General features: G+C 40.2%; 5 protein-coding genes and 1 long non-coding RNA gene across 11 annotated transcripts in view; 3 read left to right on the top strand and 3 right to left on the bottom strand.

The window, feature by feature from the left end:
* LOC124180771 overlaps nt 1–8347 on the bottom strand; it is a 90245-nt gene extending 81898 nt beyond the window's left edge. The window contains exons 1-3 of one of the 3 annotated variants that reach the window (XM_046566545.1): nt 8047–8347; nt 7848–7939; nt 7452–7495 (exon numbers count right to left, since the gene is read on the bottom strand). In XM_046566545.1, coding sequence (XP_046422501.1) covers nt 7452–7495; nt 7848–7939; nt 8047–8090 — 180 coding nt within the window. In that variant the 5' untranslated portion in view covers nt 8091–8347. The other 2 variants (XR_006870307.1, XR_006870304.1) reach the window with 2 other exon arrangements.
* Nucleotides 375–6595, top strand: LOC124180775. Its single transcript, XR_006870308.1, has 4 exons — nt 375–447; nt 3405–3659; nt 3898–4088; nt 4615–6595. It is a non-coding gene; the product is annotated as an uncharacterized LOC124180775 (long non-coding RNA).
* Nucleotides 8348–8520: 173 nt separating the features above from the next.
* On the top strand, nt 8521–17098 carry LOC124180768. Of its 2 annotated transcripts, XM_046566541.1 has the most exons (6): nt 8521–8748; nt 8817–8895; nt 9109–9249; nt 12599–12878; nt 14233–14706; nt 15613–17098. In XM_046566541.1, exons 4-6 carry the CDS (start codon nt 12637–12639, stop codon nt 16079–16081), a joined length of 1185 nt encoding a protein of 394 aa, XP_046422497.1. In that variant the 5' UTR covers nt 8521–8748; nt 8817–8895; nt 9109–9249; nt 12599–12636; the 3' UTR covers nt 16082–17098. The 2 variants fall into 2 exon arrangements, with proteins under 2 accessions (XP_046422497.1, XP_046422494.1); XM_046566538.1 differs by lacking the exon at nt 8817–8895 and having other exon boundaries at nt 8535–8748.
* LOC124180769 (platelet-derived growth factor subunit A-like) lies at nt 9515–21749 on the bottom strand. Of its 2 annotated transcripts, XM_046566542.1 has the most exons (6): nt 21675–21749; nt 20824–21375; nt 17155–17266; nt 11662–11981; nt 11393–11577; nt 9515–10295 (listed from the first exon to the last, which is right to left on the bottom strand). In XM_046566542.1, exons 2-6 carry the CDS (start codon nt 20998–21000, stop codon nt 10127–10129), a joined length of 963 nt encoding a protein of 320 aa, XP_046422498.1. In that variant the 5' UTR covers nt 21001–21375; nt 21675–21749; the 3' UTR covers nt 9515–10126. The 2 variants fall into 2 exon arrangements, with proteins under 2 accessions (XP_046422498.1, XP_046422499.1); XM_046566543.1 differs by lacking the exon at nt 9515–10295 and adding an exon at nt 10312–11207 and having other exon boundaries at nt 20824–21708.
* Nucleotides 21750–21860: 111 nt separating this feature from the next.
* Nucleotides 21861–22690, top strand: LOC124180774 (copper transport protein ATOX1). The gene is made up of 3 exons (XM_046566549.1): nt 21861–22121; nt 22216–22291; nt 22387–22690. The coding sequence occupies exons 1-3, from the start codon at nt 22110–22112 to the stop codon at nt 22515–22517; spliced, it is 219 nt and encodes a 72-aa protein (XP_046422505.1). The 5' UTR covers nt 21861–22109; the 3' UTR covers nt 22518–22690.
* Nucleotides 22580–25282, bottom strand: LOC124180767 (POC1 centriolar protein homolog A). Of its 2 annotated transcripts, none has more exons than XM_046566537.1 (6): nt 25193–25282; nt 24683–25043; nt 24388–24598; nt 23992–24191; nt 23562–23882; nt 22580–23461 (listed from the first exon to the last, which is right to left on the bottom strand). In XM_046566537.1, exons 2-6 carry the CDS (start codon nt 25028–25030, stop codon nt 23144–23146), a joined length of 1398 nt encoding a protein of 465 aa, XP_046422493.1. In that variant the 5' UTR covers nt 25031–25043; nt 25193–25282; the 3' UTR covers nt 22580–23143. The 2 variants fall into 2 exon arrangements, with proteins under 2 accessions (XP_046422493.1, XP_046422492.1); XM_046566536.1 differs by having other exon boundaries at nt 24683–25048; nt 25193–25281.
* Nucleotides 25283–25308: the final 26 nt, after the last annotated feature.

The following is a 25308-nucleotide window of genomic DNA, read 5'->3' as shown; positions in this document are numbered from 1 at the left end:
GACCGTTGACCAGTTCTGCGTTGAGAATTATAATTTGTAACGTTTTAACATTACAGCCTGCAGCAGCCTGAAGCGCCGCGGAGAATAGCGAATACAAAATTACTACGGCAACGGGTATATAATTAGATAATTCGTTATAATAACACTACGCATTTACGTATATGTACACATTATATATGTATACATACCGATCATGCGAAGAAATAAATTTCTCGCCTATGTACCGCCATGTTTTATTAAATAAATTATACACGACTTGCAGACAACCTGTTGTACGTATGTACATTATTATTGTTTTTATTTCCTTTTATTTTTATTTTCTCAACGTCAGGCCTACAGGTTACGAATGTATGTAACGTCCAGTCCAGTCGAGTCATGATTCGGACTTGGTTTTGTGTACCTGGGAATAATGCCGCACGGAGGAGGAAACGGGATTCAAGAACCAGGGTAAGCTTACAATATTCGTCATACTATTTTCGAGAAGACGAACAGTTGGCTATAATCACGGTCGATGGAGAATAGTCCGTAAGGTTCGTCCAGTACTTTTAACTTTTTCGAAATATCAAAAAGAGCCAAACGACACACCAAAACAAGCGCGTAGCAATGAACGACGCGTATAAACACCATGTTCAATCATTTTCTCAGTAAGCTATAATTAATGATACATGTATGATTCATTATTTATCGTACAACTAATTTTCTCCGACTTCCCTGACCGTTCCCCAACAATTCCCTAACTAATTGTAAGATGACAAAAGAAAAAAAAAAAGGAAAATGCCGGCTTTGCCCTAAAAATTTTCCGACTTAATTCGTTCTTGAACAATGAAAACAACTATTAAATTTCGATACTTTAATTTTTTCCCTTCAGAAGAAAAAACTATCCCGACCATTCCCTGACTATTTCACGAACAACTGCGTAAGTTAAATATTAAAAAAAAATATTCCTCCATTAATTTTCTACTCCTAATTTGCTACTCACCCCCTTCGTTATTTCGTCTAATTATCTACCTATTTAGTTATTATCTGTTGATCCACTCTTCATTTCACTTACATACTTATTCAGTTTACTCTTCGCCTGCGCTTTTGTTTACAGTCCACGTTGGCCAACATTGCCAGGGGCATAATAAATCATTATCCGTCTGTTTATCTATCCATCAATCTCACTTTTCTATTCTCTTATCTTCTCACCCGCGAGAAAGAGCGGTTTCACGGAATCCATTGTTTATTGGAACCACTCGGCGACAGCGGAAAGAAGTATTCCACGAGCGTCGAGAGCATCAGCATCAGTATCGCATGCATCGCGTGAGTGACGTACACTCGGACGGTCGGTCGTTCGAGGAGACGATGCGACTCTCCTCTCTCTCTCTCTCTCTCTTTCTCTCTCTCTCTCTATTTCTCGGAGAGGAGCAAGCAGAGCCTCCTCCCGTAAAATTCTTCTCCTACCGCTACTTCGTGAGCGAGAGAGGAAGAGATCGCAAAGGAACAGCAACAGCAACAGCAACAGCGAACCCTGCGTCGTGTGTGTTACTGTATATACCGCGGGATGCGCGCTGCGATGATGCTATAGAGGTCGTTCAACTTTCGATTGAAACGCTAGGTTATTTTTCCCCCTCCTCCCCCTCGCGCCAACCCCCTTTCCACTCGCAGCCAACTACTAGATCCTCTCCGATGAATACAATATCCTATGCAACTTTTCTTCTTCACATATCAATACGTATTACTATTATTATTATTATCATTATTATTATATGCGAAATTTATAAAAAGAATTTTGAATCTGCCATCTCGAGGTATATAAAATTGAAAATTCTATCACAATTTTATTTATTATACCTGCGGTATATTATTGCGTATTCAGATAATTAGAGAAACGAAGAGAGAATCGAGAACACAATTGATATGAATTATTGTTTGGATTGTGTAGTTGTACGGGGAATTTTCTTTGTCTCGTTGTCAATTTTCTAAAACTTGCGTGGGTCTGGCTGGAGGCGGTTCTTCTCTCGGTATACAGGAGAACAGCATGGGTCTAGTGACTCGCTCTTCGAGTCGTTCGTTTATTACTTTTACAGCAGCGGCGGCGGCGGCGGCAAGCAAGCAGCATCCATCCGCCATATTGCCGCGTCGCTGCAGCCGCGGGCAAATAGAAAAGAGAGAGAGGGAGAGAGAATGGGAGCTGAGGTCTAGGAGTGCATTGTCTGTTCGACACCCGGGTTCGCGGTATGCTTGGATATGAAAATACATGTAGCTGCTGTTGCACAGCACGTAACTCGGGATCACTGGGAAATATAATGTGTGTGGTACGTAGCCGCGGTTGTACGATTTTATCACGCGAAATGTAAGATTTCTTAGACAAAAAATAATACCCTCGATGTTATAAATTTTACAAAAATTTTTTATTCGGAGAAATACCCTCACTTCATATGCGGATCAGAAGCAAAAAATAAACAAATAAAATAGGAATATATTAGAACAATTCGAATTTCATTATATTCTCTGCAGATGTTGTACGATCACGCAACAATGTTGTTGTTGTTTGATTTTTTTTTTTGTTTAAATGTAATTTAAACCAAAGGAAGTGAAAATAAGCAATGAATTTGCTATACTAGATAATTCTAATTTTCTGTTTACCTAAATCGACAACAATTCCTATTTCAACCGTATCGTGCATAGGTGTATGATCGATATGAGTATAATATAAGAAGCTGCGAGTATGATATGTATACACACTATACCCGGTATAAATTCAGGGAAAAATAAGTCGAACCTCGCGACTCGGGTAGTGTAACAAACACACACACACACACACACACACGCATTAGTACGCGCGGGTTGGAAACTTGTGCATACCTGGAAAGAAGCAAAGCAGGCAGCGATTAGATTACGGAGACGACGCGGAGCGGCGGCGTTCAGCCGTTTTATTATAAGTTTGGCTTGAATAAAATAACCTGCAGGCAGGCGGCGTAATCGGCTTATACCATCATCCGCTTCTCCACTACAGCTATACGAATACAATCACAAATCACCACTCGCCTCCTGCGCCGAATACGTGTATCATTCCGATATGGTATGTAGGTACATGTATACGCGTTACATCAACCATCGATGTTTGTTGTTAATCCTTTGGTAATACCACCAGACCGAGAATCTGTCGAGTTTAAGTCCCGGGATAATCAGTCGTAATATACCTGCCTGGGATGAAAAGAAAAAAAATTACCAATTTTTTTTCCTTCTCATATCAAATTAGAAAGTTTCAAGGTGTGATCGGAGATAGAAATTAAGATAAAGAAGAAAATTCACTGCAGACATCTTTATACTATAAGTACTGTGGAATTTTTAATTCTACAATTTGTAAAAAGAATTATACATTCAAAATGGTTTTCAAGATATATTTTTCTCCTTTTCAGAATCAGTAAGATACGATAAATTTCGTTTTCTCTGTTGAGAAAACGCGCATTCCCATAAAGAGTAATAGGGAGAGATAGAGAGAATAAAGACAACGAAAAGAGCGAAAAAAGCCTCAAAAAACAATATCACACCGACCTTACATCTATGAATAAGAAGGAAAGAGGAGAGAGAGAGAGAGAGAGCATCGCATCCTGCGCATCCTCTCTAATCCAATTCAGCACGATGCGTGAATCCATGAATATATAAATAAATAGGTATAGTATATTTTTCATATATATATATATATATATGTATATATATATATACACGGACCCGAAGCTTATATCACTGGCCTAGTTAAATAGGTAAAGGTCATCAGCCCATAGAAAACATGTATAGGATGTGCGTAATACGATGCTACGCTGCAGTTGCAGCGGAGCATCATTTACACACCACATATATATGTATATATATACGTATATAGATGTATAGAATTGTATACGATGTGTATAGGAACCCGAAGTATCCGTAAGTTATCACATGTTTAAGTACAATGTTGGAGAGAGAGAGAGAGATGGTCCATGTTGGCCATGTTCGAACGATGACGTCACCATTGAAGAAAACTTGTACCCTATAATGCCGATGCCTACATATACACACGCGCACGGAGCAGGCTGAGAGCTATTACAGAATTCTTCGAGGAGGTAAGCCCTATACTTAAAGTATATAGAGCCCGCGCCCATTGCTGAGAAACCAAAAAGCCATCATCATATTTCTCTCGTTACTTTGGGGAGGAGTTTTGTTCACTTTTTTGTTTTATAATCTATTCTTGTACATATTATTCGTCGCGAATTTTTATCTTCCAGATATTGTAGGTAATAATGTAGTTATTGGTTGATTTTAGAGTCTTCGTAACAAGGAAGAAAAACCAAAAAAAAAGGCAAAACAATTTTTTTTTTTTAAACTAAAGGACTAGGCTTATACAGCGAGTCATTTTGTATTCTCTGTATAATTTTTCACCTCTCTATCTGGTGCATCTTTCGTGTGCGATGGAAATTTTTGACACCAGGATCAAGTGTAGAAAACGAAAAAGAGGAAAAGAAATTATTAAACTTTCTACTTTTATTATGCTAGTGCAAAAAAAACAAACAAAAAACTGCAAAATTATTGTGCTGATATAAGTATGTTGACATACGCGGTCATTCATGAAAATGAGGGTTTCCGACGAAGAAAAGGAAGCAGAAGAAGAAGGAGAAGAAAAAGAAGAAGAATAAGATGAAGGAGGAACGCTCAATGAGTAATCAGGAAGCTTGCGAAACGAGTTCGGGATTGTAAAATTCAGAAACGTGCTTCACTGCTGTAGGAGAAGAACTGCAACAAGAGAAAAGAGAAAAGAAAAAAGAGAACCAGATGACGCCAATCGAGATTAATGATCGGATAAGACTCGGCGCACTACGGAATAATGGAAGTGCGGATGATCGTGCAGCTCGAAGGTGATAGAAATAATAGATTGTCAACAAACGGCGCAACGAAAGGGAAAAAATGAAATAAAGAAACGAGCAAACTGAAAATGAAGAGAGAAAATAAGTAGAACAACATCCGGGGCAAATATCCCGGACCGCGACGACAACGATTTAAAGAAGACGAAGAAGCGGCGCCACGATCAGGAGTTTAGGCTACCGAGTAGCGTACTTGAATCGAGGCAAAGAGGAAATCGAGAGAAGAAACGAGGAACGCGTGACTAGCTGCATATCACGTGGTGAAAGATTAGATCAGGATTTCAGGTTCGTCGTTATTTGCTCGTTTCGTAATTTGCAGCGGTTTATATTCACAAAATAGAAAAAGAATAAATTTCGGCTTCTTTAAGCTAGCTATTTCTTTTTCTTTCTCTTTTCTTACTCCTATATTATACGATACGATGAGATGTAAAAATAACTTATGTAAAATTTTCGGGCGAATTTTACTTTCTAGGTCTATAAAATTTACGCCTGATTTTTATTTGTAATAGATGTTTTTGTTCTTTCATTCGATTGATGCTAATCGCATTGTTATAGTTAAGTTACAGCGGTGATTGTTAGGTTGCCAAGTTTCAGGCGTGTATCGCATACACTTATACTTGTAACGATAAATTGAGAGAATTTCTCCTTACATGTGGATCAAACACTCGTGTAATATCGTACAGAAACCATATGTACTTATGTAATGATTCCTAATCGATTTCTCCGAATAATTAATCAAATTCTAATCTCTGCTTCCCGTCTCCTGGTATTATATAACTTTTTATTTATATTATAGAAATACTAAAAAACGAAGCTCGAGCCTCTCATGTCGCACAATATATACATCAAGCATTGAAAGACGGAAGCTACTGGACACGAGTGCGTTTAATAATTTCTGTAACACAGGATCAGAATCGGGACGAGAAAGGAGCGCGAGGTACTCGAATAAGAAGAAGAAGCTATAGAAGGAGGATAAATATCCGAAACTAGTTTCGTCGGTAATTTATACAATAGAAGATTAACGATGGTATACCTATGTATATGTATACATATTACGTATAGTAATATAAGGCAGGCGATGGCCGTCTTAGAAGATTACACCTTACGGTCGAGAAGACGAGGAGACGAGGAGAAGAGAGGAGAGGAAAACTGGACCGCGCCGAAGGCAAGGAGGAGCTGATCCTCGACTCGCCGGGGATCTTATTTACTGCCTGGGCAATAACCGTGTTTCTCGTGTCGGCACAACGGCTCTGCTTCTGCTTCTGAGCTGCTGCAGGGTGGATGCGGAACGACTACCGGGCTACGCGAGCTGCGGTACAGCCGCGGACAAAAATCATATTCGGGGGAAGAAGACGCACGTAAGCTTCGTACGATATACGTATACCTAGGCTAAAAAATGAGATTGAAGTTGGTCGAGATAACGTGACACAATGTATTTTCAGGAAAAATAGTTGTTGTAATAAACCGTAATTAAACAAAATTAATCTCGGAATAAACTTAACATCTTAAAAGCCATTGTCAAATTTCTAATTAATGATTTTTTTGCAATATTTCGTTACTTTAACGTTATTTAACTTCAATCCCGTGGTGAAAACGGAGAATCGAAACTGCGTGAAAGTCGAGGTGCTATTTGCACTTACAGATTTAGTGACTCGCGATTACAAAAGATTTTTATGATTTCACGTAATTTTAGGAATCAATTTCAACACTCCTTTTAGATGATTTTAATTCTCACGATGTTGTCAGTAATTTCGAGCAATTTCTACGATTTCTAGTCGAATTCTCAGTAATTCATGATTGGGTTTTGATAGATGAAGGATGAAGTTGGTAATGTTATCATAACAACGATGGATGTCTAGGAATATGGTATATATTTTGGGTTAACCGTAATGAAGCGAAATATATTCATATTTTCCAAACTTAACTCTTTCAAAGATATTCTCACATTGCAAAACAGTAATTTTCTTCGCATTCCTTCGTTGCGTTTATAACGATACTAATTTCAACAGTCGTAGACTTCAAGCAATTATCAGCGGTTTCAAGTGATTTTAAGGGAAATTTTACATTAAAATCGACCTGGTATTAGACAGGAAATTTATAAATAAATTCAATGAATTTCTTATTCGAAGTCCCCAACCTGACTGCTGGTCGATATATCGAGCAGTCCCGATGTTAAAAGGTTAAGAGATGTATAACAGTAATGATACAAAATCACAAGAAAATACAAATCAAATCAATGTTAGTGTAATTAATTGGATTACTTACATTTGGAGATCCGGCGACCGTTTTTCTCGTCGCACATGAAATAGGCTTTGAGATACAAATCGGCTATTTTTTACGGTGAAAATCACGCACAACACCCAATGCACAAACAAACACAGTACGCACGAAGGCAAGGAGAAAAGACGCGGATTAGAAGTATCGGAACGCTTTGTTCCTGATGAATTCTCGAAGCTAAACTAAGATCCGACAGTTATTTTGTAAACAAACTCGGAAGCATGGAATAATCGACCCTTGGAAATAACGCGAAAACAACAACAACGTTGATAATCGTCAACGTGCACTTACCGGCGCTAACGATTGATTCTTCCGATTCGAACTCTGCATCCCGACTGAAAAATAGCAACGAAAAAATTGAAGAACGCGTAGAAAACAATCGACGATCGATCACTTTTAGGCGGGATAAATTTATTTGTCACTCTTTTGTTTATCACCGCTTTGACTTTCGGTTCTCATTTTAATCGCTAGTGGCGCTCTCGTCAAACTCCCTAGTAACTCCCCAGGCCTCTGTAATGACGTCACGACGATACATGCCCTTCTGTCTCTTTTCCACCGTAGCTAATACGGATTTTAGAACGTTTTTCGTTATCTCGAATTATGATTTACAGTTTTCACCATACTGCGGGAACAGGGACGAAAGACTGCGTGATTTCTACTCGTGTTGAAGTTCCGAATTAGACTGACCAGCTAATAGAATGCTAACGCTGTCTCTGTTCAACTTGGGTCCAAGTACTCGCACGTCGTTCCACCCGCGAATGCCTTCGAACGCCTGTAAACTTCCCGAACGTCAACAACAGACGAATAATAAACACTTGTCGGGTTAGGTGTGCAAGCCTGGCACCAATATCTGTACAAACTATCCATAGTAGTGCTAATTTTATACCTTCGATGTTCAATATCGCTTGAATTCTCCCAATTCTTCAACATTTATTTATAGTACTCGGAAATCAGCTAATCTGTTGTATCTCCACGCAGCCTGATGTACGACGATTTGCGTTGAAAAACTCATTCTGGAAGGTCATTCGCTACTGAAAAATCGCAGACACGAAGTAGGATGCTCTGCCTCTACGTATTTACACACCAGACGTAAACTTGAGCGTTCATATCTTATTTTTAGAAAAAAAATCTTGATATATGTGAACGCCTCGACGGCTTGGTGAGAACGGGATAGATGGAAAAGGCGCCATCTGATCGGAGTTCGACTACAACTGCGGTAGTCTTCGGAGCTTCGTCTTTGGATCTTCACTTTTTTCACGTAACGTCGCTAGTCAAACGAAGGTCGAATTCCAAACGAATTTAATCTAATACGTTTGTACAAAACAGAGATCGATATAGAATGAAATCTTGCGGTAATAAAAGAAGCTTGAAACTTGATAATGTTTTTTTTTTACCCGTAAAAAAGTCGATTCGATCGACTGATTATTGTAGCAACTGAACGCAGTATGACCAAGAGAGTCAGGTAATGACCGCCGCTGAAGATTTTCCCGCCATTTCAAAGAACCTCAAACTTGAATACGTATGGCAACTTGCGTGTGTTAATGGATGTCAACGGAAAAACGAAGTGAAAATTGTTTCTCAGCTCCCTGTAAGTTGCTCTCGAATCTAGTCACTGTCGAATTAGCCAATGTGTAATTGTCAGAGGTATCAATCTAGGCGGTGCAAAAAATGAGTGAAACAAAAAAGAGTAGGATATCTACGGAGTCTGTGATCAAAGATATCGCGACGTCGATCGGTGAGGGCATATCGCTTGTATCAAATTCACGAATGGCTCCAATTTATCTAATCACTAATTCTCTCTGACATGCATGCAACTGTCATAAATTCGATCGTGAATTCTTCAGACATAACCTCAACATGCATTTTTACTTTCTTCATGATATAAGAAACAAAAAAAAATCTACCGAACCACCCTGAATTTTTCAGCAAAAGCTGTTCTTTGTTCCAGAATCTATAGCGAGTACTATCGAATCTGTGAACAATTCACATAGTCTACTCTTGAGGCTAAACAAGTCGATCGTAAAACTGAACTTGCAACTGCAAGAGAAGCAGAAGGAGGAGCTACAGACATCGATTAGTATCCCGGAGGGTAACTAGATAAATACTTGGGCACTTAGCATTGGTGTCGGACCCTGTTCTATAGATACTTTGTGTTTGTTTAGTCATTTCTTGTCCTAACAAGAAATGTCGATCTCGCGTAGTAAAATGTTATTGTTGACTAATGATTCGTTATAAATGTTTTATAATCCGTATAGACCAATATGTGTATTCGGTGTTTCATGAGTAGCAAACTCAATGTTGTGCGCAATAATTTACGAATTGTAGCATTGACCACATGAATTTTATCTGTAAAATAGAGATTTGTATCCTATTCTGGACATATGTTTATTAAATACATGTATATTACGTTCAGAAGCGTATAGAAAAATATCATATCGCTTTGTCAATTTGTTTAAAACAAAATCTCTTATCCGATCTTTATCACATAGGGAATGATACTCCCTTACTACAGCTGCTCAAAACCCTATCACTTCTCCCTTAGAGTCTAGTAATGAAATTCAGGATCATATGACCCGAAAGAAGAATAGACGAAAAAGTACCATGAAATTTGTCCCTTAAGAAGGTTTAGGTCTTACAATTAAGTTTGGTTCTAAACTATCAGATTTAAAAAGAAACTTTTCATAAATTAGGCAAAAATATGTCTCTTCTACTAAAATGTGAACAAATTTTGATCTAGAAATATCAATTCATTTCAACTAATAATAATAAATACGATACTTATTATCGACAGGAATGGTTATCTCAGCTTTTCTCGCCTTCTCTAATTATTGAGGTTGGTCATCATTGGTGAGGGGAAGAGTACGATCATGGGATAATAGAACAGTCTTTATTCGTCATTTCTTCTTTTCCATCTCTGTCGTGCTGAGGAAGCCAGATCATCTTCCCAAGTGAGCAGGTGTATAACGTTATTCAGGATCCTCTTTATGCCTGCGTCTTGGATCATTAGCGTCAATGGTGTAGATAACAGGAGACTGTCCAACAGCCGATGAATCTGGTAAATCGTACCTAGGATAGGTTCGCCTGTTCTGCTGACCGTTGTCGTCATTGTGATTCCTCAGGAGAAATCTTCTACAGCTGAAATCACGTCAGGGTAAAAACGTAATGATGTTCTTCGTGAATGGATTGCAATTCTTCTTTCTGCTTAGTGAAGAAGAATTTTCATCGATTGGAAATGAGGACACTCGTCGGACCGATGGACTCACACCTTATTGTTAGCCACAACTCCGTATAATACCATTCCCAAACCCCAACAACTAATTGCCAATGTTATTCCCTTTCGTTTTTACTGCCCTTCTTCGCGAAGAGTAAAAACGTCGGGTTTTTCTCCTCTAATCCTCAGCCAATTGTGACGAGTCACGATTTCGCCGTCATCAAGGGCACGTTGCACCCGAGGGGAATCCGCGAGAACGTTCAAACTCGAGTCCTTCTACTTTGCAAAACACTCAGAATACCAGGGTGCCTCCATCCATGTTGTAAATCGCGCACCGGCCGTCGTCGCGCAATCTCTTCGGAATCGAGTTTGTTTTACTCGTTCTTTGGACAATGAATGTGCATTCAGCATTAACTACGGTGCTCAGATGCAGGCGAGCAGGTAGAGCGGTAATCTCGGTATTACGAACTTGCAGAGGAGCGTCTACAACGCAGGTCATCCGCAGACCGTGTTAATGGGAACAACTTACAAGGGAAGAAAATCAATTACCAAAACAACGCAGCGACGCAACATCGCCGCTAAAAGCTTCGCCGAAGTTATTACTCTCCTCATAATAATAATAACAACAACGCTAACGGTGATGGTAATAATGAGAGGAAGAGATTATACTTACTTCAGAAGGAGGTGGAGTCAGAAGGAGTTTTTATTACCAATCGGGACAAGAAGTAGATGAAGAAGGTGCATAACGTTTAGAAGAAAGAACCTTTTCCCAAGATGTGTTAGCGATTCTTTACTGCCGCACTTTCCTTCACCACATAACGCGATAGCCAAAGCCACTACAAGTCCACAAGCACACAGTTCGGATAAGGAAACGGATTTATTCACACCACGAGGAACATAAAAATGAGAAAAAAAAAATACTGCATAGAAAGAGTTACGGATAGCCAGAAAAATAAAGTTCTGTGTTGCAGCAGCGTGCCGAAATTTCCCTGAGAATAATCATCAGCGGCTTCTGACGCACCTGCATGTATTGTGATCGTAGTACATTCCGTTTGTGCATTCGTAGATTCCGAGGCAGGCGCAAGTGCACGTTTCAGGGTTCCAGCGCCTGATCGCGCTCTCCTTCAGGCACTTCGACTCCTCGTCAGTGTTCGTACACTCGCAGCGACACTCGGCAGCAATGTAAGATTGCTTCTCGTTGCAGTCCTGCAAGAAGCGGATCGAATGGATTAACCAATGAACTTACCGGGATGGAAAACAACAAGGGTGTTCGAAAACCTACTGCCTTACCTTGGCCTTCCGGGTGCAACCACACCTGCACTTCGTGTGCTCCTCGATGATGACGGTCTCCTTGCTCTTGTACCTCATGTGCTTCTGTATGTCGTACTCGACGGCAATTACCTGAAAGTTCCTCGCGACGGTTTCGGTCGGTTGGCAAGAGAACTCGGGATGTCCGCAGCACCCGGAGCACCTCGGTACCCACGTGCAGGAGGGAAAGTACTTGGTGTTTATGGTGGACCTCTTCAGGAGTACGGGCTGCTCCTTCGGGGTGCAAGTCGCCTGCTTCGGTATCTCGACGTTCGCTCGTTCGTCCCCGACGTTGAACCGGTCTGCAAAGAAGTTTGTGAATTAGACGTGATTTGGGGTAATCATTTCTGTCTCTTTCTCTCTCTCTCTCATTCATTTCGCAGGACAGACGCTTCTTCATTCACCGGCAAATATACCGTGGTCCGCTTCGCCTTGCGGAGTGGTACAAAAAGCTGCGAGTATAGTATACGACACGGAGAGGAAGGAGGAAGAGGGAGAAGAAACCGCGATGAGGAGGTAGAGAGGGGGAGAGGAGCTGGAGTAAAACCGTGGTCATAGTACGTCCGAGAGTGGAGTAGTCGGTTTGTACGGTGCGCGAGGAGGAGAAGAGACGGAGGGATATCAACCGGCGATTGTTACCTAACGAGAGCTCTACCTCATCCTGTAGGAGTCAATAGTTGCAGGGATTTGGGACTGGTTCGCGATATAAAAACGAGGAGGAGAAGAGCGCCCTTATACGATAAGTGGATGAGGGATGGTTTGTGGTTAACGGGTCCTCGATTTTCCGCATCCCTTGTAAAATTTCCCTGCACGCTGACCGTCGTTGTCCGTCTTGTGATCGTCGCCGGTTTCTGGGAGCAAATAAATCGAGTCGCAGTCTAGTCCGTTATTCTAATCACTCGTCTAAATCGCGCCGCAGAGCTGGCCAGGAGGGGTCAATAGACCGATATTGTCAGGATGGAGGATCAAGCTCAGGCGATTTCCTTCGCCAACAGCTACTTCTCCCTGGTTGACGGACTTGCCCCCGGCCTCGAGGACCATCTAGCCCACAACGTCGTCCTCGACTGGTTCGGACGTACGATTAGCGGCCGCGAAAACGTCGCGGCTTTCATGAAGGCCCACAAAATCACGTCCAGACACATATTCAGCTCCATCGAATCGGCGTCCGGCATCAGCTATAGGAAATCCCAGGTCGCAAGGTCAGTTCATGGTGGTGACGGTCGATTTTTCTCGCCCGTGTTCCGCGGCCTGTCAACGATACAACATCGTTTGGTGTTTGAATATTTGTAGCAACCCGGTAGTTGAAACCAAACGTTGTTTTCGTCGACGACTGCGCAGTCCGAACGGTATATTCTTCTCAAGTTCGAACTGTGCTTGCATTTAGATTACCTGTAATCAAGTATCATGCCGAGGGAATTTTTGGTGATAAAACCCATTTCCTGGGTGAAAATATTGTCTGTACAATTTGAAAATGTGGTCACGATCAATTTGGACGCTCGCGGGTTCGATCGATTTCGCGTTTACTTGCACGGACAAGTTTGGCATTCGATTAAACAAGGAGGGGGAGGAGAAGGAGAATCAGGAGAGGAAGCTGGAGGCTAAACTAGCTAGGGGGTCACCGGCCATCGGCTTGGTCTGTAATGTGTTTTCCACCATGGAATAGTGATGTATAACACGTATACATTAGCGTTGGGTAGTTTGCCAGATTTTTTTGACCTTGACTTTAAACTCCGGGTCCAAGGATCCCCGTACTACGAACTAACGCTCGTACTGTACCTTAATACTATGGACGGGCATATTATACGCCGTCTTGATATACCGTTTGTCGAGTTTTATTTTACTACGTCTGGTTGTACAATCTTACGCTATACTGAGAACGCCGACCCCTCCTATCTTGCTCTCTCTCTTTCTCTCTCTCTCTCTCTCTCTCTCTGTGGCCGAGCCCAAGTGCCAATCTGCATATGCAGATGACCGAACGGGGGACAAATCCACACATCCATGACTGACTAACACCAGCGAAAACCTTCTTGACGGGTTTAAATTGAACCTAGCGCCTCGGACGAGGGTTTGAAAATTGAAAAAAAAAAGTAAAGTAAGTTTGCAGTAATGCTGAAAAGTCAGGCGCGGGGAAAAAGGTACATAATAGTATATGTACTAAAAATTCACGTCTTGTATAATGCCATATGGCATAAAGATCAGTCTTGTACACTGTATGAAAAGTGCTGTACGGACTTTTAGAGACTGTAATTCGATGTCAATCTAACATCATCTGATACGGAATTTTTGGATTTATTGCAATGAAAATTGTACTCTCGTAATAGTCCGCGGTGGGCAATTTTGGTCAATTTTGACACCACAATTTTTCATAATGTACCGTATGATATACAGAAAATTGTACTGTACTATGGTTGTAGTTAGCATTTGCAAATCCTGCAAATTCGTCACTGTACCATATGCGATTTCTCGGTGTGCAATACCCATTTTGGGACTGAATTTAACGAAATTCAGGTTGCAATCTTACAAGTTGATCGATTCTGTTTTTCACTGTTGCAGGAAACTTCACCGTGACAACACGGCGGACAATTACGCGATAACATCGAACTGTCGTCTGAATTTCGAGGGGCTTTCGATTAGCGATGGTGAGCCGCTGGTTTTGGACCCGGAAAACAACAACGTGGTGAAGAAAGTCGAAGAGAGTGACGGGCCGTGGGAGCTAAATGAAAACGATCTGACGAGGCTCTTTGCCTTGGATGTGGCGCCAACCAGAGTGGAGGAAATCGAGGCGAGCATCCGGAGGATGCGGACCGAAGAGCGACCCTCGTCGCGCAGGATAACGGCCGACGAATGGGCCTTCGACGTTCTCGAGTCGCGATCCGGGGTCAAGTACGTCGAGGCCAGTGGTCAGATCGAGTTCTCGAAGAAGTCAGCTAAGCGGGGAGCCGGGCTCCAGAAGTGGCGGAGGCAGAGCCAGCTGCAGATCGCATATTCACTCGTCAGCAATGAAATCCTAGACGAGGAGGAACCGTGGTAAAAATAATTCGTATACAGAAGTAATTGACAATTCGATGAAATATTTACGAAGAATTACAATATTTACCAATCATCTACAACAGAATATAGATAAAATCAACTACTTAAAGAAAAAAAAAGAAAGTGAAATCGAACTCAGTAAATTTTTGCAAAAGAGTATAATATGAGTTCCTCCTTATATACGGAGAGTAATAAATTAAGATAATCGACAGTTTTCTGCAACAGATATTGAGAGAAAGTAACAAATCTGCAGGCCGTATAAATGACAATGACAGTCCGTGAAATCTTGTATTATTGTAAGAAAATATATGGAGAAATAGGAACAGTTATAGTTTCACGTATAGATGATTGTAGACTAACACATTGCAACTTCTTACAACTTTTGTGAAAATCTACAGTTACGAAGACAGAGAAATTCTTTTTCATAGAATTACGCAGATGAATATCAGGTTTTTGGAATTATTCTTTGTATAAGATTCCGAATGTCTGGAGGGAAAGTATGAAATACTATTCTGGAATCTACCTTAATTGACCTAACAGATAATTAATAAGTTTGTTTTCAAAAATTTTTCCTAATCTTTTCCGTACGATTTTTGTGAATTTAAATAATCTGTCAAATATTTTTGAACTCGCCTTGTCTCGATAATTGATCCTTTTAAAGAGAATAAACAAATATTAGTCAATTGTTTCTCTAAACGATATAAATTCTAAGATATTCTACAAAAACTGATACCCATTTCCTCAACGATTGACGTACGCAAAAAACAATCAATTCTAAAGTCATCCAATTAAAGACCGTGAAATCTGAGGGAAAAAAAACTTCTTTTAAAAAATCACAACCGTTTTCTCACTTAACAAACACTTAAAGAAAATCGCAGACAATAATTTGCCTTTTTTCACCAGGGAGGTCGGTGATCTGGCGCACCAAGAGGCTGTTCATTCGATGGAGACCGATGGCCAGGATCGAACGCTGCTGCCAACGCTCGTCGAGATCACAGAGATCAGCAGCAAGCTCGTCCCGAACATAAACTGCAACTTCGGCGGCTATTTTCCGGCGGAGAACGAGGAGGACGACTTCGTTGCGCAGCGCGACCGTTTCTTGGAGAATTTCAACGCCGAGATTTCCGTTCGGAGGGCGGAGGCCGCGCTTCGCACTCCTCAGTACAACCGCGAGGGTAGACTCGTATTTGCCGATTTATACGACCGCCCGCTCCGCGAAGAACAACTTCCCCATAACTGCGGCGCTCGATTCGTATTCAACTATCTCATTCACCTAATCATTTATCAGGGCAGCTCGAGGTGCAGGCGCAGCTTGAATCAGGAGTTCAATGCGCCCTGTGGATTCGTCGACACCGGCTCGGAATTCGTGTGAACGGCGAACCCGATCCTGGGATCTATTTTCGATTCTGTTCGTCGGCGGATGGATTTTACTTCATCTTCTTTCGCTTTTTCACATATACTTTGTCAAAACGTGATTGAAAGATATTTTGTGCTATTATTGTTTTTTCTTCTTTTGTTACGATTGTTTGCTCGAAATGCGGTCAATGTTCGTTCGCAGATTCAAAACCTCTGAGGTGATTATCGATATGAAATATCGGTGCAGAATAATTAGAACATTTTATACTCGATGTTAGTGTTCTCTTGTTCATATCATGAAGGAGATAATTTAATCATCGCGCGAATTTCATCTTCGGTTCTTTATCTATATTCTGCTTTCATCACAATCACAATATGGAAGTTGCTAAATTTGAGCAATACATCGCAATATTTATATGGAGCTGGGAGCAATATAATAACACTGGGAGCGTTATCTTTCTTTTCTATTATTTGTTACAAATATTGAGCTTCTATTTCACAATATATTTGTCCGACGTTCCCTTGATTGAGTTTCATTCTATGCGCGGACTGGGTCAGCGATTTTTTTTTTTTTTATAATATACTTTATTTTCTGTTGGATTTTTATTTATCAGTTAGCTGTCCGTTCGATTCAGCAATTATACTTATACCCTGTATTTGTTTTATACCATGCAATACTGTGAAATGATCTCGTTACAGTTGTTAGGATGTGAATTTCTATTTTATTTTTTTACCGCGAGGCAATAAACTATTATTATTTTTAATATACCCAATATATATCCTAATGAAATATATCAAAGTATACGCATACAACATACATAAATACATATAAATATAAATATATCTATATACACCCTGCAATAATCTTGTTTATTATTATTATTATCTTAATATCCGTGTTAAATATCTATATTACTTATTATTATTTACTTATACATTATACCTACGATGATTCTTATATAACGAGAATAAAGTTTCTGTGATATGTGCTGTAACGCGAAGCAATTTACAAATATTCAAATAAAGATTTATGCAATATTATACGCGTGTTGTTGTTATTATTATTGATATTCGTGTTAATATACTCACTTGACAGCGATGGGACGCCAAGATTCTCTCCTTCCGGTACACCTTGAATTTTATTGAGAAAGTCCTCTAAAGTTTGAATCTCGTTGAATTCTCTGGCCAGTCTGAGCTCCATCTGAAAAATTAGTAGATAAGGAAATTTAAACTAGATTTGTTGATATTTTTTAATTCATTAGTTATTATTCTATGACAAAAATGTTCATTATAGGCGGGGTAGAAAAGTGTTTGAGGCGAGTTTAAATTTCTACCATATTATTTGTGCAAATCAAATTACGAAGTGATTCAATATTCGTAAATTACTCAAGAATTTCCGAACATTAATTGAACCAATGAGTCACAGGAAAGAAAAAATCGAAGGTAAAAAATTCCGAGGAATGATTCAGACCTGGAAATTGATTGCGTGATATCTCAGATAAATTGTACAGATCAAACTAGAGTAGGGGGAGATAAAAACGAAGAAAAAACGGTAAATAACTGGAAATCGCGCTACTAAACGGTATATTTATAGCTCCGCACCGGTTTCGACGTGTGTTAGAAGTAAACTCAACGATATTTATTACAACCCAGCAGCGGACATTCTGATTCTGAATCATGGATGAGGACGAAATTCTACCTGCAGCATGCAGCAGGACGTGTGCGTGAATAAATTTTTTACATTCGCATGAGTAAGAGCGGGTGAAACGAAAAGGTCGTCAAACCACGACGAAGCGCCTCTCCGATTTGCATCAATGAATTTTTAAGCACCCAGTTTTTCCACCTCGAATGAAGTTGTGTCACCAATTGAGATGTTTTTTCGTCAGTGTTGAGAAAAATCAACAAAAATTCTGTAAATCGGCAACTTGAACTTTAATTGAAATTCATCGTCGGCCGACTGCACTTGTTGGTAGAGAACTTGCGTGAGACGATTCTTTTCTCGCCATCGTTTACCTGAGGTGTGTGAATCATCGAGGGTATAGATATCTGCGTGTTTGTTCGCTACTTGTAAACCGCAAAAATTTACGTCCTTTGAACGTGCGGTAAATACCGCGCGATATTCTTCAAAACTCGTTTCCTTTCACCGTTTATTGTCGTTATTCATATTACAGAAGTATGTGACATCAATTTTTTCATTAGTTTCATCGATGATTCGACAAAATATAATACTATATATCGCTACATAACGATCGACAAATTCTGGCTTCCGTGAAATAGTTTTATAAGCACTCTCGAAAAGTATCCCATAAATAATTTATCTTTTATTTTTACTTGCTCTGCACAGTTTATCTCGATATTTAAATTTAGCTATGTAACTAATTAAAAAATTTCATATACCTATATAGTACTGACAACGATTTTACTACATATTATAATATAATTATTTTTAATATATCGTTTCTGGCACGAAGAGAAAATATTCTGCGAATTCGATCTAAAGCATGAAACGCAGAGGATTTCAAAAACTTGTAAACAAAACTGGCAATCCTCAGATTTGAGCCTCGAAAAATGATTACGAAATGTCTAGCTCGAGGAAATCCCAAGTAGATTGTAATCTTCAAGTTACGTTTCCCCAGCGTATATATGACGTATAAGTTTGATAAATCGGTAACCGCGAGACGTGAATTAACGATTACAAAAGCAATGCACGGATGTATAATAAAGCAATTGTGCTGCACTGTGTATATAAATTGAATGTAAACGAGAATGATTAGCCGCTTTAGAATTCTCGAGGCCGAAACGAATTCGTTGCGTTCTTTGCACTCGGTGTGAATCTGTAATCATTATAAATAAACGTGCACAATCAAAGTAATTTGAAAAAGACGGCAAAAAATTTCTAAACAAAAACTAAGCCACTAGAAAGGGAAAAAACAATTAGGGAATGTCCGGCACGATCGAAGACCGCATTCCGTCGTGACTCGCATATTGGCAGCAGGTTTGTTTTCCTCGTTAAAAAAATTATCGCCTTGTTTATTGGTATTCACAAAATTGCAGATTACACCTTTTACATACCCTATAGAAATCTGGCATTCAAGCTTGACGTATTCACGGTGACGATAACGATGACGATATTATGAGGTCGCAGGATTCCCTCAACCGTTTGTGCATATGATGATGCACAAATCACACACTTTACGAAACGGGAAATTGTCTTGGTGAATCACAAAGGAAAGAGAAACACGTCGGAGGATTTCTTGACCTATTTTGTACGGTATGCGTGCAAATAACTACGTTAGTTGGGATCAGCAGAAAACGAATAAGAATTTTTGTAGGATTATTTGAGGTCAAGTTATTCCGCCGTAATTTTCTATCGCCGCATAAGGGACCCAAGTTGAGTAACAACAAGTTGAAGCAACAATCAATTACAGATCGAGACTGCCCGTACAGTTTTCTTGAATGTTATTAATTAATTCTTGAATCATAGATTATTTCCTATGACGGTACAAAAATTCACGTTACTTTCGAGCCACGTTAGCAAGTCAGGTTGACTATCTTAGAAACGTTTCTATAGCTATTCGGAGAGCTGAATTATGATTCTCTGATTCTCTGAGTCGATACGAACTTTCACGACCTTGTCTGTACGTATAAGTAGCGATAAACAACGGTCTATCAAAGGTACGGAACACGGAGGCGGCAGAAGGTGACGATTACAAAATCGATTCCGACGAACGAAAATAAAAATAGAAATAAAAGTTTAAGAAAACTGTTACAGGGTAACCCGCCGAGCAATATAGTCATGAATTATTCAAACCACCTGATACCTCGAGGTCTCGTTAGATTCTTCATCTCAAGTTCATATATGTTTCTGTCAATTGTAATATTGAAAAACACCTGCTCTTTGTTCAACATACGTCTTCAATTTTTTTATTGCCAATTCCCAATGAAATATATCACACTTGTTCGGCTGTGCTGCTCGTTTTCCCCGAGGAACTGTTTATTCAGACTTTTAGTGTGTAAGTGATTTCATGACTCATAACGATTTCAAATCATTCGGGATAACTTCAGATGATCTTGAGTGATTTCGTTATGATTTCAAGGCGATTTTGATACCCATTCCACCAGTTTTTAGTCGATTTCATCTGATTTCAGCGCTATTCTGTGATTTCTTTCTCGTTTCAAGCGACTTCTGACTGATTTCAAACTAGGGTGTACAGCTGATTTCAAGAGTGAATATCCCCTCGGTTTTGCAGCGATTATTTATATTTGCGCAACAGGTGATTAAAACGCGGGAAAGAATTCGTAAGTTTGCTTAGAAAAAATATAGGTGGAAAAAGCTGATCTGGATACAGTATCAGATTGAATGAATTTAGATTAATTGGTTCAGACCTGGAACAGAGTTCTATAGAATCTGACAATAAAACTAATAGTAAGTCGGTTTGAAATCTTTTAACCTGATCGTCTCGCGACGATCTTTACGCAATAACATTGCCTCGATAATAGTAATCTTTGCAAAAATTGTGATGCAAGGATGTATACATGAACCTACTACTGGATATTGAATATTCTACGCGACGTGCTTATATTACCTTGCTCTCGAATACGTCAGTGGAGATAAGTGTATGTAAATACATAAAATGAATGCATTATTGGCATCGGTGGAAGCTATAAGTTTCAAACGCATTGCCATGCCCATAAGAGTGAAAAATAACGCATCTGTCGAACTAAAATAATAACGTCGACAAACAGCGTGATAATTACCTCAAGAGTAGTGTTTCCACCGATGGTGGATCCCAGCCCGGTTGAATCCCTGTAGCCGTCGGGGTAGACAATCCTAGCATCGTCTACCTGGCCGTCGGCGATTCTCCCGCTCAGGGCCAAAGTCATTGCCAACGTCAGAAGCGTCCAGTTACCGATGAAATTTTGTCGGCGCGACATTGCGTTCCACTTTCTTCGCTAATTCTATCGTCTCTTGACTCTTTCGCAAGGCGATTGACAGTTGACGAATAACTTGTTCAAATAAGGCTGCGCCTCGCGGAACCGAAGCTTCTTCCAGAGCTCGCGAAACGGGTCTGCGACTTGTTCGAGTCTCGGACCCGACTAACTCGCAATCAGGTACAGAGTGGAGGATCGACTCACGATCCATGAGTGAGTAAGTCGTTACACGCGTTCTTTTACTTGTGTTTTGTCGCACAAATCCGTGTCCGACTCCCGGATTTTCCGTAATCGTTACGGCAACACGGGGGCATCGATCCAATTCTGAACATTTCTGAAGCTGATGACGAAGTGCCGGAAAGCCGCGTGCAGGTATCCCTTAAAAAATGAATTAGGGTAATTAGAGTGGGTTTCGGCTTAGAACAAGGCGAAAATAAACAATTAACCAATACAATAGATTGGAAAGAATTTGATGATTGTGATTATATCCTTTCAAAAATTGTTAAATCTATGTCTCGCTGTTTTAAAACATGTACACGGATTTTCGGAATTCGTGATAAGGAAGCAACGGTTTCTCAAAATAGATCAAACAGTCGCGGCAGCTTTTGCTTCGATTCAACGATCGTTTTATGAATTACTTTACGATAAATTTGAATTGGCGAATGAACGTATTTTACGGTGTAATGTGTATCAATAATATCAATGCTGGACGTGACTGGACGGGATTGACGGCAAATATAGTTCACAAAATCGTTGTCAAGTGACGCTTTTTGGCAAACTACTAGCGACGCCGTACGAAAAATGACTGAACTACAATATAAAGGTAAGTACACAAACGTCAGATTGACACGTGACAAAAAAATAGAATAAAAATGAAACAGCGTAACATTTGACTTTGTACACCAGCACGATAAGGATATTATAATAATCTCCCTCATCTTTAGAAAAGAGATGATAAGAGGCTAATTAGATATTCTTTTTTCCAATAATCGACACCAGTCAGTGTAAAATATCTCGCGCATGTTATTATCGAACACTGCATACCCGCCTCTATTCAGTTCCTCTCTATCTTTCCCCGCAGTATTTAAATTTGTAAATTCGTGAACGTGGCAATGGGGTCGCAGGTGAGGCACAAGAAACCTCAAATTTACCTAAAGTTAGCCCTGTTTCGCTCCATCATTGCTTTCCACGTTAATCATTTTTCCCCCTTTTCGTCAGGTACACGAATTCAACGTCGAGATGACCTGTTCCGGTTGTTCTGGTGCCGTCGAACGGGTTCTTGGCAACAAAGCTGGTACGTTGGTGAAACATAACCTTTTTGTACCTTAACGGCATAGACGTCGTACATAACTATCATTGGGTAAGTTCTCTGGAAATATAATTTTCCAGGCATCGAAAACGTGAAGATTGATCTGCCAGGGAAGAAGGTTTTCGTCACGACACCGCTCTCATCAGACGAGATATTGGGCTACCTGAAGAAAACCGGAAAATCCTGTACTTATCTCGGTACTAAAAAATGAACGTTAAACAAATCGATCATTCAGCAGATATCCCTGATATTTGTTCGTAATTTTCTTTCTTCTTTATGCTTTTTTGGTTCTTTTTGAATAGCCACCTTCAATTAACTAACAGTTTTGTAACTTTGTAATCGTATACATGTACCTTTTACTAACAATACAAGATTTTCTCTCCATTTTTGTGCATATTTTTATTGTGTATATTCTAATGTTAAGAATAATGGTAATAAAATAAATATCATCACATGTGTGTAAACACAAAAAATAAATAGCGGAAGACTAGCGTTTTCATTATATGGCATAACTTCAATTTGGGATTCACTCGCTACAATCTCACCTATCACCTCATAAAAATCTTAAGGTACGATTGAAAGAAAAGCCTCCAAGTTCGCCTAAGCATTATCATATCATACTTAATCAAGTTGGATATAAAAATAGATTTAGTATTGTGAGTGAAAAGGTAGCAAAACATAAAATAAGTAAATTTCAATCAAATTGTTAGAGCCCCAACACCCCGTTTAAGTCGCGATCTGCCTTCAAACTAAACATATACGGAATTCATTCCAAATTCGAAATTCAGGAAGATGAGACTCATCGGTACTTAATACTACTCGTTAATATTAAAAAATTCATACAATCAAGTTTTCAAGCTCTCTCTCGACCATGCCAAGCCTCTCTTCCATTAGGACAATCGTACTCCTCAGCGATTCAACTTGTCCGCTAAGTGCTTCTACAACCGTGTGACTCTGGTTTGGCAATTCACTTGCAGAACAAGTGCTATGCTGATAAGGTGGAAATTTAGCGATGTGTCCTCTTTCCATCGGTCTTTGATTTCGCATATTTATCACTTCGACATCGACTCGTCCCTCGGGAATATCGCGAAGGGGTCCTTTGCAGCAGCCATCTGAATCCCCGGAGTCAAATTCCGCCATAGATTCGGTTCCATACTGAAAAATTACGGATAATTCGATTTTAACGTCTATATCACGATGCTGGTCCCTTGGAAGCTGCTGACAGATGACTAATTTTGGACTCAAGACATTAAACCTCTTCATCCCTGTCTTCATCTACTTCTAATTTTTCCTTTTCATCGTCTGTTATCGTTCTGTTCTTGTCCTCCTCTATCTTCGATACATCGCTCTCGCCCTGTTTCATATTCAGCTTCAATTTAGCCCCTGGCGATATCAGTTGTCGAGGAGTTTTTCGGGCATTGTCATCCCTGTCGAAATTCGATTTCCATACCAGAAGTTGGCGGTCAGATCCGCCTGATGCGAAGAAATCACCATTCAGCGAAAAGGCTGCAGTTGTCACACCACCGCTATGTGCTTTGAGGGTGTAAATCGGCCGACCCTCAAGTAAGTCTAGAACCTGGAATATGAAAACTCGATTACCCAAGAGAAATGAAAGTTCATGTTCTAAGGGAAACTCCATTGATAATGTATAATATCTTTAATCCTTAGCTTCAAAATCACTGTACCTTCATTGTGGAGTCCTCTGACGCTGTGAGGATAAAATTTCCATTCGGATGAAATGTTGCCTTGTTCACTTGGCCACTGTGTGCTACGTAATGCTGCTGCAAACAAGCTGTTCGTAAGTCGTAGAGTTTAACACAGCCGCCAATGTTTGCTGATCCTAAAGCAGCTCCACTGGGATGAAATTCAACATCAAGCGCTGGCCCTAGAAAGATGAATTGTATTCTTAGGCAATAGCGTTATGAATACACAACTGTCCATTCTTAATCAGACTTCTTAACCCTTTGCGGTCGCACTTATTTGGTGTTCCATAATAAATCCATGATTTCTGGGGATAAAAATGACTCAGTGCCACCGTGAAGGGTTAAAAATAAATATCAAGTACACAGACGTACACATACCTTTTACTTCATTAAACGTTTTTATACATTTTCCGCTGACCACATCCCACAGCTTAATTGTCTTATCATCGCTGCATGAAACGACAAGCCTTCCATCGGGTGAAAATTTTGCAGATCTCACCCAGTTCTTATGTTCTGTAAAGGACATCAGGAACCTTCTTCTACAGACCATCCACAGTTTGACACTTTTATCGTCTGACGCAGTGACCAGCTATGGAAACGGAATAAAATGCCAACCATTCAAATTCAAAGTAGAATTATAAAGATCAAGCAATTTTTGTCTACTTTCCCTCACCTTCTCACCATCTGGACTAAATCTGGCTGATCTGACGGCGCCCATGTGGCCTCTGAAGTCCAGAGACTCGCCTCTGATAGTTGGTATCCAGAGTCTGACCGAGCGATCCCTGGAAGCACTGACAACGATTTCTCCCGAAGGAGCGTATGCCGTGTCCAGGACGATGTCCTTGTGAGCCAGGAATCTGAAAGCTCGCACCCTCTCGTTGAAGTTCCAAACCATCAGCGTGTGGTCCAAACTGCTGGACGCGATCTGGTGAGTACCAGGATGGAAGCAAAGACCAGTGATTCCGTTCTTGTGTCCTTTGAAATGCCGCTCCACCGTCGGGTCGCAGGCTTTTTGCGCCATCACGTTGCTCGGCCTAACCTTGAATTATGCGTGTTTAAAAATCGGTTTACGATAATGTCACTGAACAGATGCGGGAAATATTTATCGGCATTTGACGGTAGGAATCTCAATGGCTTCAGGCAAAATGGATGGCCGTTGATTACCGGTAAAGTACTCGCATACCTGTTTTGTGCAATGTTGTACGGTGTGTCCGTATTCCCGCCTGTGGTTGTCACAATTTGAAAATTGAAACCGAATAATTTAGACTACGCTGATTAAATGACTGACTAGGCGAGTCG

This window comes from Neodiprion fabricii, chromosome 4 (assembly GCF_021155785.1).
Source record: "Neodiprion fabricii isolate iyNeoFabr1 chromosome 4, iyNeoFabr1.1, whole genome shotgun sequence".
NCBI classification, from domain to species: domain Eukaryota; kingdom Metazoa; phylum Arthropoda; class Insecta; order Hymenoptera; family Diprionidae; genus Neodiprion; species Neodiprion fabricii.
The sequence above is the reverse complement of the archived record's forward strand: the minus strand, read 5'-3'. Positions and strand labels throughout refer to the sequence as shown.